The sequence below is a fragment of the Apodemus sylvaticus genome, chromosome 9 (assembly GCF_947179515.1).
Source record: "Apodemus sylvaticus chromosome 9, mApoSyl1.1, whole genome shotgun sequence".
In the NCBI taxonomy this organism is placed as follows: domain Eukaryota; kingdom Metazoa; phylum Chordata; class Mammalia; order Rodentia; family Muridae; genus Apodemus; species Apodemus sylvaticus.
Window position 1 is genome coordinate 23,827,196 of NC_067480.1, and position 12,109 is coordinate 23,839,304.

Below are 12,109 nucleotides of genomic sequence, written 5' to 3' on the forward strand. Positions count from 1 at the left end.
CCAGGATACACAATTGTGACAACTGGAGAGAAGCCAAGATTGGCAGCCCCACGCCGTGCAGCCTGGGAATGACCTGGCCTGGCAGGGTTTCAAGGACAGCTGCTCCCAAGGACACCTGTGCAAAGCTCTCATCTGGAGACCTGTGTGGAGCTGGCACTGGATGCCTGGCCTCTGCCCTAAGATGTTTGGCTAGTCCTTGGGGGCTAAAGAGATGGTTCCAAGGTCAAAGTGCTTGCTGTCCAAGCTTAAGCCCTGAGGGCAGATGCAAATCCCCAGAGGCCCTGGCAGGCCACCTAGAATTCCAGTACTCAGATGGGGATGTCACGGGTGCTGCTCAGTGTTTGTCAAGTTGACACAAACATTGATACTTCTGGGAGAAGGGACTCTCAGCTGAATAACAGATAGCTTCTATCAGATAGCCCTGTGGGTGTATCTGTGGGGCATTTTATTGGTTGCTAGGTGATGCAGGAGGTGTGGGTGTTGCCACCCATGGGCAGGCAGTCCGGGTAGCATAAGGAAATTAGCTGAGTGAGCTAGTAAGCAGCACTCCTCTGGGTTCCCGCTTCAGTTCCTGCCTACTGGGTTCTTGCCTTGAGCTCCTGCCTTGTTTTCCCCTGGCGATAGCCAAATTGCCTGATGTCGGCCCCCAAGTTGCTTTTTTGGTCATGATGACTTTACAACAACAGAAACCAAATTAGGACCCAGTGAGTCCGTGAAACTAGCTGGTTAGCTAGACTGACTGTATAGATGAGCTCTGGGTTCAACAGATACCTGCTTCCAGGAATAAGGTAGAGGGAGAGTTCGTAAGAAAGACTTCAGACATCAACATTGGGCCTCCTTGTAGATGGCCACATACATACACACATGTTCATATGTGCCCCCCAACACACACACAGACACACACACACACACACACACACACACAGAGAGAGAGAGAGAGAGAGAGAGAGAGAGAGAGAGAGAGAGAGAGAGAGAGAGACATGTTCCTGGCAGCCCCCAAGTCTGAACGCCGTTGGTTCTGAAGAGAACCTTAGATGTCACATAGCTTAAGGACCTACCTAATTCTCAGCAGAAGGCAGGATCAAATTTACCTTCAGTGTCTTCCAGGAGTATCTATTTAATCCCCATAACTGCCTGAGAAGAGTCAGAAGTCTCCCTGTCACAAACTGTAACTCCCCAAGGACCTTGTGGCTGTCTCTCTCATAATTTTTTTTTTAATTTTTCGAGACAGGGTTTCCTTGGCGAGGGTCCCATCAGCATAAGCCTTAACAAACCCACATTAGTGAAAGGCAGCTGTCACCCGGGTCCAGATACAAGTTACAAATGTAACAAACCCAGGGATCATCCACTTCTTCTGTACGGACTTGACGCCTACTGTAAAAGTGGCCCACGACAGCAGCCAGCTCGGGAGCTGTCATCTTGAACCGCTCCTCTCTGAAGAATGACATTAGCACAGAAGTGTTTCTTACATCTCGGTTCGGAGGAGCGGGGCCTGCCCATTCCGAGTGAGCTTCAGGTACCTCGGCTTTCATCTAGCCTGGTGCTCGGCTCTTTCTGCAGCACCTGAGCAGCGAGCGGGACAGAATCAAAGTCAACCGGAAACTCCTCGCTTTCTTCTAGCAGGGCCTTGAAGTGCCCATCAAACGACGACTGGGTCCGGAAGTACTGTTCGACTCCCGCGCTCCAGACTCCACGCAGCCTGAGGCAACTCATCTCCACGGACTCTACTCCTCCTACCTCGGTTCAGCGGTTCAGCGAGGAACACTGCAGACAATGCAACATTGTCACAGCCCTGATTATCAGAGGAGTCTGGCCGAGTTTGTCCCTGAAAGTGTCCCTCTGTCCGGATGACTCCTGAATTGCAACGATGGGTCCAGCTGGTGGCGCTGTTTTCAGAGGCTGTGGTGGGAAACTTAGCAGCTACTAGAAGCAGGTACCTGGTTGAGGATCCTTCGAGAACTATTTGCCCCTGGACTTTTCTCTACTTCCAGGACTCCAGGAGCAAGCAGTCTGCTTCCCTCAGTGTCCCCTCCATGATGGACACACACCTCCGAAACTGGGAGTCAATATGAACCTTTCTTCCTTTTAAGTAGCTGATGCCAAGTCCATCTTTGAAACCATGAGGGTCAGCTGATCACTCTGATGTAAACACACAAGGCCACACTACCCAGTTTTAGCAACACACAGCGGTTTAAAAACAAAAACAAAAAACTCGAGAGGGATTGTGGCTCAATAATTAAGAGTATATGCTGCTCTTTCAGAGGACCCATGCGCAGTTCTAACTCCAACGCCAGGCAGAGCACAACTGCTGCTAATACCAGTTTCGGGATGTCTGACGCCCTCTTCTGGCCTCTTCAGGCACTGCACTTATATGCACACCCACAGAGAGACACAAACCCACATGCATATTAATATCAAAATTAATCCCCTTTTAAAAAAATCTATCAAGAGACACATCACCATGTACTTGGAGTGACACAAAAGACTTACTCTGTAGAGCCAGACTGGGTTTTAAAGGTGTTACTGGCATCAATTCAAGATGGAAGAACGGGACCTATACATGTTGATTGACCATAGTTTTACTTGTGTTGATTAAACATCCAATGTATAACATTGCTTCCTGCTACACGACCTGCTTTCTAATAGCGACTATTATAAAGAGCTAATGGGGGGATAAGCCATGACCTGTGCTGTGCAGAATTATGAGCAAGGTCCACGTGCCAGTGATATTATAGGAAATGTGTGATGCAATGGGGTAAAGAAAGGACACAACTTCCCGCTGTCCCCAAAGAGATGTGACCTGTGGGTGTGGTCTTCCTGGCACAAAGCTGCAGTCTTGAAGAAAACTTCCCAGAGTTACCGAAAGTGCTTGCTGTGGCTTAGGTCTCTGGCCTTAGGGGTCAAGCCTCGTCACCAGAGCACTCAGGATGGGTAGCTGTGTGCTGGGAGAGCACAGGAGTTTCCTGAAAAGAGAGAAGTCTGTATTCAAAGGTACCTCCTGATACAGTTTTAAAATCAAGTGATTTGGGGGGGGGGGGAGGATGGAGGGGATGGCTCAGTGGTTACGAGCACTGGCTGCTTTTCCAGGGGACCTGGGTGTGGTTTCTAGCACCCACAGGGCAGCTCATGACCTCTGTAGCTCCAGTTCTAGAAGATTCTACACCCTCTTGTGGCCTCCATGGGTACTGTGCACATGCTTCACACAGATATACACGGAGGCTAATGCCCATACATATACAATGAAGATAAACATTTTTAAAGTTGTCAATTTTATCGTGGTAAATGCACAACTCCACAGAGTCAAGTGAATTCCCTGGGTTGCACAGGTGCCTCTGTAGTTTCGAAATGTTGCCTCATGTCTCATGATTCTCAGAACCCTCTCACCCTTCCCCAGACCCTTCCCTAGTCCACGGAAACTTCCAATCCCTCTCTGTGAATTTACATAATCTTAATACCTCATATTAAGCGAGGTCAGACAGTCTGTGTCCTCGTATGTCTGGCTTATTTGGACTATACAATAGTCTCCAGGTTCATACATGTCTACACCTGTGTCTGATCTTCATTCCTTCTCATGGCTGTATGTCACTCACAGTATGTAGAACGTATGTCTTATTTATCCACCTGCCTGAGCTTCCTGTCTTTGCATTGGCGCTCGCCTCCCGATCATGCAAACTCCCTGCCTGGTCTATAGTCCATTGCTTCTGGAGTAGACACATGAGTCAGTACAGTATCCTTGTCCACAGCTGAATATATTCACCCACGGTGACAAGCCTGTTTCCATATTGATTGGAAGCTTTGCACGCCACTGAGCATGCCCTCCATCTCCACACCGTACCTGAGTTCACTCTGTTTCTTCTACCTGGAATGTTCTCCTCACTTCCTCTGATCAAAGTCCACATAGCCAACTTGCTCCCCCTTCTGTATAAAACCGTTTACTGTGCCCCAGGCAAAGGGACCCTCTATCTTCTACAGTCACAGAGGACTTTGCACTCGGGGGCCTATTGACACTCTGCCTTTGTCTCCCACTCTCCTCCAAAGGCTAAATCCCTATCAGAGCTCCCCTTTCTATGGCTTCACAGAGCACTATGCTTTGCATAGTATCAAGTAGAGTACTTAGCACAGCACTGAGTGGAGTACTATGCTTCCAGGCTACTGCAAGAAGTACTATCCTTTCATAGTGGGAGGAAGCACCAGTCAGCATTTGTCCTATTGACTTCATATATGTCAAAAGGATGAGATCTGGTAGTCTTGTCAGGAGGCTGGTCAAGAAGACATTCACATTTCACGTGAAATAAGGCATCTGTAATTTAAGACAAAAACATGGCGACTGCAGATGAGGTATCACAGCAAGGCACTCTCCAGAAGGACAAAGTAGAGTAATGGCTTAGGCCTCAGATGTCCTGCACAACAGACCACGGGTGCCAAAGTGTTCTTGGAGGCAAAGAAGAAACTTCACCATACATGAAGGCCTGTGTGGTGACCTCTGAACACCCACCAATAGCTCAGAGGTCAGAGGGGTCAGAACCCAGGCATCCCTGGAAGTCTAGAGGTGATTGTGTCTCTAGGAGATTAACCATCACCATCCCCCATCAAAGTTACCTGTTTGTCTCCCCCCCCCCCCCCCGGGGACTTTCCTAGCAAGCCCTGAGAGCCTCTTGTCCTATTATGTTGGATGTTTGTCCCTTGGTCCCTTAGTGCAGGGCTTTCCTGCCTTTATTTGTCTTGTTATTTCTGGTAAATGGGCAGGTGTTAGGAAAGGAGGCAAGAGGGCAGTGGGACCTTGAGAAAGGGTTTCCAGAGTCCCCATGGGACAGTGGTACTGTGCCTTTCCTGGTGGCAGGAAAGGCTCTGCTGGCTCTTGCAGCATGAGTTATCTCTGCGAGTCTAGGCAGATAAGGTCTTGGCTGGAGTAGACACTGAGGTGTGCCTGGGAAGCCGAATCCCTGCTTTGACAGGATTATCATGGGGTCACAAAGACTGCAGCCGTGAGGAGTTACAGCAGAGAACTAATGTCTTACTGATAAGAAGGTCGAACGGGAGGACTGTGAACTTCCTATGATCCCAGGAAGCGGTGCAGATCATTAAAATGATTTCTGAGGAGGTAGACAAAGCAGCAGAGCTAAGAGTGCATTGCCTTGGGTTCCCCACAAACACACCAGGGCAACAGGAAGGTCCCAGCCTGTGGCTCTGGCCTCGTGGGTAAGGATGAGGCTCTAAATACAAAGAAGGAGCCATGTGTCCGCAGCACCTGGCCCTGTCCTCATCCCGGGAACAGCTGAGGACAGGACAGCTGGGACAGGGCAGGTTTAGTGACTGTTGATTAACACGTGCTGTGCCTTTTGACTGAGATGTGCTGAAGAGGGCTCCTGGGCTTTGGCAGGGGAAACACTTTCATCAGGGACACTAGTTAGATTTGAGGGACTGCAGGGACCTTGATAGGATGATGAACCACTATGACAGATGGCATTGCAGGCTGATGGTTCCCCTGGCCATGAGCACCCCATGAAACACTAGGATACAGCAGCCACCCAGGCATAGACAGGGTGGACAGGAAGGACCTCTGGATGAGGCAAACAAGTGCCCACTGTCTCTTCTTGGGGAGGTGGCAGCCTTGTTTTTTTATTCAAAGGACACAGGCAGAGGAAAACCATCACAATCTACCAACCTACAGCGGTCAGGAAGAATTAAGGGAGATCGGCATGGGAGTTTGATCACACACAAGAATTCTCCTGTTGCAGAAGCTAGACAGGAGCCAGCTGAACTTGCATGCAGGAAGAGTAATCGCAGGTTTTTGTGTGCCCCTATTACAAGTATGGCTGACACCAGTGACCAGGAGCCTAGACTCTCAGAGATAACTCATGCTGCAAGGGCCAGAATAGCCTTTGTCTGCCACCATGGCAGATACGCTACGACTCTCCAGTCCAGTAGAAACCCACGGGGACTATTGTCACCCCCACGGCCCCAATATCCTCCTCGCCTCCTTCCCTAACATCTACACAATTCCCAGAAATAATAAGACATATCAAGGCAGGAAAACACTGCACCAGGGATCCAAGGGACAAACACCATATATAAGAGGACAGGGCTCCCAGGGCTTGCTAGGCAGCCCCAAGAAGAGGACAACCAAGTAAGTTTAATCCAAGGAGAAGGTTAATCCCCCAGGGACATAGCTACCTCTAGACTTCCAGGGATGCCTGGCCCTGCTCTGTCTCTCTGATCTCTGAACTGTTGACGCTCCTTCACAGATCACCTTTAAGCATCAGATGCAGGCATAGCCTAAGTGGACTCCACAGGCATCAGGATCTGTTCACTTTCAAGAAAGTGTACTTCTGTGGTGACAGCCTGCAGCCACCCCCAGCCCATGGTCACTCTTTCCCAAACTCCATGAAGACCACTCACTCCAGCAAAGTGTCTCTGTCTGCTGCCCTGTCTGGATTTTCAGATGGCAGCATAAATGTCCATTGGCTCCGAACACACCAAGAAGTTAAGCTCCCTTGACAAGGAGTGTGGCAGCCAGATGCCAAGGTTGCATAAATTACTAAAGGCTGAAGATTAAGTGGGCTTTCCACATTGTCCCCTCAGCTAGCAGTGTCAGGCATCCCTGATGGATGAGTAGCTGGGGACCCACTGTTTTGGTCTCACAGAAACCCAAAACTTTAACCAAGACAAGTGTTGGCACCCACACAGAGACAGAGACCTTTGGCTGTTTGTCCCTTCGTCAAGACTACTTAGGGCCTGACACATAGTCACCTGTCTTCTCAAGGGCATCATCAGGGAAGGTGACATAGTTCCCATCTTTATAAAGTGGGGAACTTCTGGTGGTCTTCAAAGACCAAACAGCTAGTGATATACATCAACTCCAGTGCCCATTTGAGTGTGACCCTGAAACCAGTTGATTACACCCTCTGGCTCTCAGTTTCCACCTTGCATAACTGTCCAGTGAGGTGATGGCCAAGGTCACAAGACTGTGCTTGACACCCCAGCATCAAAGTCGGAACTGATGCATTCTCCGGCTGTCTGAGCACCGTCATCAAGCACTTTGCTTTTGAAGAGCTCACATGTGACTCGCACTGGCTTCATGCAGCAGCTGACGCTGCCCTCTGCCAGCTGAGAGCTGACTGAGTTATTCCTCCTACCGCTACCTGGGAAAGCAAGTGAATCAAGGCAGTTTCTGCATGCTCTTTTGGTTAAGCTGTGGGGTCCTGAGTTCTCTATTTACATTTAGCACACTTGGTAAGGTCCTGTTGGCTTTCCTATTTGAGACTGTTAAAGTGGCTCCTGTTTTCCCTCAGGAGCTTTGTGCTTTCTGTTTGTCACTGAAAGCACTTGTTGTTGAGAGCCAGCATGGCTCCTGGTGTTGTCTCTTGGCTCTCTCATAACACAGCAAAAATATATGTATGTGTATGTGTATGTGTAAGTGTAAGTGTATATGTGTATGTCTATGTATATGATGTATATGATGTATATGTATGTGTATATGATATATATGCATATGATGTATATGTATATGTATATGATATATATGTATATGATGTATATGAAAATGATGTACATGCATATGCATATATACTTATATGATGCATATGTACATGATGCACATGTATATGTATATGATGTATATGAATATGTACATGTACATGTATATGTACATATATGATGCATATGTATATGTATGTATATATATATATATAATTATATCGTCTTAGATGTCTCTTTGTATTTCTCTGAGTGGGGGTCACATATATAAAGGCCAGAATCAATATCAGGTTTCTTCTTCAACTTCTCTCCACCTCATTTTTTTTTTTTTGAGACAGAGTCTCTCTCTGAGCCTGGGGCTTATAGAACAGACTAGACTGGCTGGCAGGGCACCCCAGGGTTCCCCTTTTGTCCTCACATGCTTCACATGTGCACCATATAACCTGGCTTTTTCCTATGGGTGCTAGGGATCAGAAGTCAGGTGTGCACCAAACAGGCAGCATGCACCAGCTGATATGAGGCCCCCAGCACACATACAGTAGAGGATTGCCGGGTCTGTGTTCATTCAGAGATGATGCACCTAACCCTCAAGAGACTGGAGGTCCCAGGGAGTTTAGAGATCAGGTGGGATTGGGGGTAGGGGCATCCATGTGGAGACAGGGGGAGGGAAGGAAGTATGGAGTGTGGAACAGTCAGAAGGGAGACAGGGGTTGGTCGGGTGGGGAATAAAATATGGAGTATATAAAAATAATTAATAAAAAATTCGAAAAATAATAAAAAGAAGTCAGCTCTGCGTATTTCTGCCTCAAGGAATCTACCAATCCCCACAGCCCTAGAAGCTCTTTCCCCACAGGAACATCAGCTAATCCTGTTTGGCTGCCCACAGGTCTCCATCTTACCCAGCCACAGTCGCTGTGACTGACTCCTGCTTCCTTGAACTCAGCACAGCTGATTTGAGCCTTTCTCAGCTTTTCCTAATTCCTTTCTCTGTTGAGCCCTTTCATCAAAGCGCATCCCTGAGACCCTCGGGGTGTTGTCTGCCTGGCTGCTTTCCCCACAAAGACTTTGGGAACTGGGCCTGGCATAGATGAGGTCTCCACTGCAGGTCCTAAGTGGAGGGTCATATTGTTACTGGGTGGGGGACAGGTTCGTGCCTCCTTTGTTCCCTCCCTAGGTAAGGGTGTGAAGGGTCTGTAATCTGGGTCTGTTGCTTCCTGCGTTGGCTCTCCATGTCCTTACCCTCTTCTCCCTTCTATCTCCTTTCCACAACTTTTTCCTCCTGCCCTGAATCCTGTCTCTCTCCATTGCACGGTTCAGGACAGGCCCCTAAAAGAACTGCAGACTCTTTCTAAAGTTTCTAATTTCAACATTAACTAAGGATGAAGATTAAGAAGCAGGAAAGAAATCCTTCTTGCGGGTCGCAAACGTCTCCCATACACAGGGCACCTCCCCTTTATAGAGTGCGGGCCTCTGCGCTTTCCAGAGTGCTCAACTTCTGTGCCCACTATGAAGACAGGAAGAGGCTCCAGACAGAGCTAAGGGGACCCGGCCGGATCTGGAGAGCTGGACATAGCTCCTCCTACCCGAAGAACTTGCCCCGCCCCCAGCGCCCTGCCTTGCAGTTGCCACAGAAACGGAAACGCAAGCAGGCACTGCGCAGACGTAGAGTCCCTGTTGCTAGGGCCACCTGGAGCCGCTCTAGTGGGAGAAGTGGGGTTCCAGAGCCCGAGGCAGCGACCAGACAGAGCGAGGGAACCCCAGTCAGAGTCTGCGCTCCCGGAGGGTGGCAGGGTGACCAACCCTGCCCAGCCTCTCCCTGTTCTAAGAGAGAGGCTGTCCTCCGTCCCTGTCCTTCCCTCCAGAGGAATCCCCAACCTCTGAAAACCTTTAGGGGGAGTTCCCCCAACTTTGGCAGTAGGCCAGCCTTTAGAGGCCAAGGAAAAGCTTTCCCGTGGGTGAAGGAAAGACTGAAAGAGGCCAACCATGTCGAACCTGTAAGTGGTGGGTTACTACTACCTTAGCCCGGGTGGCCTGGTCAGAGTGGCTTCTGCCTTTTCCCCTCCTCTCCTCTCCCTCCTCTCTCCTCCATGATTCTCTGTGTCTTGGCAAAGAACACTAGACTGTTTTCCTCCTTCCCCAGGGGAGGAGCTCCGGGCCTTCATCACATGTCATAGGTGACTGAGATGGCTTTTCTATTAGTCAGGAAAGGATTGCTTGTGAGAGCACCAGCCCCTAGACTGAATTCCAGAAAGATCCGGGGGAAGCATCGGTGCCCTGTGTGTCTCTGCCCCCTCCTTGTGTACTTGGCTCTGCAGTTACTCCACATTTGGAGCATGTGGTATGGCTTGACTGGAGTAAGTTTCAGGGCCCAGCCATGGTCACAGCCACCCTGTAAAGCTGTAGCTCTGAGCACTGTTTCCATCTTGTTGAGGAGACATCTCTGAGCACAATGCAGGGCGGTGGCTCGCAGCATCAATGTGTAACAGCTATAAACCACAGCTCCAGCCTTAGCTTCCCGATTCTGACTTTCAGGAAACCTTAGCCTGGAGGTGAGGAGTGGGGTGTGGGGAGATCAGGAGAGGCCTGTGGAACTGGAAGGCAGTTGAACATCAGCCATGAGCGAGATGAAGTAGAAATTTGACAGTGTAGATCTGGTCCATATGAGACACAGAACAAGTGTAGGTAAGAGGGCAAGCCTGGGTCAGCGAAGAGCTGGCACAGCAAAGGCTCCAAAGCCCCTCCCTCCACGGGAAAATGGTGTTGTCAGGAGGGAGAACAAGCCCTGCCCAGTGCTCCTGGGATGAGTCTATGGAGAAGCAAGAATGGAAACCAAATTAGCAGCCTAAGATCCCTCCCTGCTTGGAACTGACCGTGGAGTGATGGGCCAGAAAGATCATTCTGGACCCAGGAGAGGGGAAGGCGGTGTAGTGAAGGCCTGAGAGTTTCCCACAGCGGAAAGGGATGGGGTGGTTACCATGGCAGAGGGCAGGGGACGCAGGGAGTTTTGAATGGAGAAACTCTACTTACAGAGCTGGAGAGATGGCTCAGCAGTTAAGAGCGCTGGCTGATCTTCCAGAGGTCGAGTTCAATTCCTAGCAACCACATGGTGGCTCACAACCATCTGTAATGGGATCCGATGCCCTCTTCTGGGGTGTCTGAAGACAACTTCAGTGTACCAGTGTACTCACTTATACAAAATAAATCTAAAAACAAACAAAAGAATACCTAGTGGTGAGGGGGAGAAGGAAACCAGGAGAAGACGGATGCCACCCTTGATGAAAGTCATTGGGAGCCCTTGGGCCAGCAGACAGTGCTGGGTATCAGTTTTGTTCAACAAAACTGAATATAGCCAGATATCTGAAGGGAAGGCAAAATGGAGTCTTCTGAGAGAAGGGAATAGGAAAGATAACACAGAGGGCAGTAATGTCAGTCACTGAGGACATGGGAGTTGAGAAGAAAGGGAGTCTAGAGGTGGCATGGACAGCCAGGACTGAAGGGGTCCATGAAGAAGAGGACCCCACCTTAAAGAGCATCCCCAACACACCAACCTATACCCTCAAAATACACACACACACACACACACACAGAGAGAGAGAGAGAGAGAGAGAGAGGTCTCTCTCAGAGCAGGAAGTGGGGAAACATGCTGGAAGAGGTGACTATGGCCCGGGTTAGAAGAGGGAGGGTCCCATTACTGTCACGCATAGAAGATAATTCCCATTTACACACTTAAACTTCCCAAGGAAGCTTTACTATTACTGCACTATCCCCTTTGACCCCCCAACCTGGCCGCAGCCCAAGAAGCAAACCCATGTCTGCACAAAGAATTAATTATGTGGCCGCCGCCGCCGCCGCCGCCGCCGCCGCCGCCGCCGCAGCAGCAGCAGCAGCAGCAGCAACACCTCAGGACAGGGCAGCATGTTCCAGGGGTTCCTTGGTTGGTGGAGGGTAGGCTGTAAGGGTGTGCCCACAGTGCCACTGGTTCTTTGGCATTAAACCGACAGAAGACCTGGCTTGTGCTACTACAACCTGAGCAATCTTGCCACTCGGTATGAGTGTAGGAAGTCACTCACAGAAAGCGACTTAGGACAGGCTCTGTTTACAGACAACCTCTGACTTACGATGATGGTTCAACTTGCAATCTCTCTACTTCATGGATACATAAAAGCCATTGGGATTCAGTAAATGGCATACCGATGGGTTATGAAGGTGGATCTGGGCTAAAAATTATGCCTGTTTTTCTAGATGCTCAGTCTCAAAAAAAAAAAAAAAAGCCAATAAGGAGGGAAACAACCACTCTCTGCAGTGTGCCAGGCCAAGATGGGTCATTTTCCAATCGGGATGTTTTTGCTTAGGATACGTGTGTCAGACGCAGCTGTATGTGGGACTGCCTGGATGACGTGGGAGTCTTAGCCAAGGGCTGGGAGGAGACAGGCTCGGGAGTGACTATTCGACTGTACAGGATTCTCTTGGAGTGGCGGAAACATCCCAGAGCTGGACAGTGGTGCTGGCTGTACAGCACAGTAAATGTACCGAAGTCGCAGCATTGCACCCATGAAGGCAGGGTCCCTGGCGGGTTGTGAAATGTGTCTCTCCATGATGCCCTTGTTTAGTGCCTTGCTATGCCTCACCTCAT

At 49.5% G+C, this 12,109-nt stretch overlaps 1 protein-coding gene across 1 annotated transcript in view; it reads left to right on the forward strand.

Annotated features, from left to right (window-relative positions):
* Positions 1-1,847: 1,847 nt before the first annotated feature.
* The window catches only part of Iqca1 (IQ motif containing with AAA domain 1), a 124,394-nt gene continuing 114,132 nt past the window's right edge, over positions 1,848-12,109 (forward strand). The window contains exons 1-2 of the mRNA XM_052193405.1: positions 1,848-1,933; positions 8,960-9,138. Coding sequence (XP_052049365.1) covers positions 1,848-1,933; positions 8,960-9,138 — 265 coding nt within the window. The remainder of the gene's footprint in view (positions 1,934-8,959; positions 9,139-12,109) is intronic.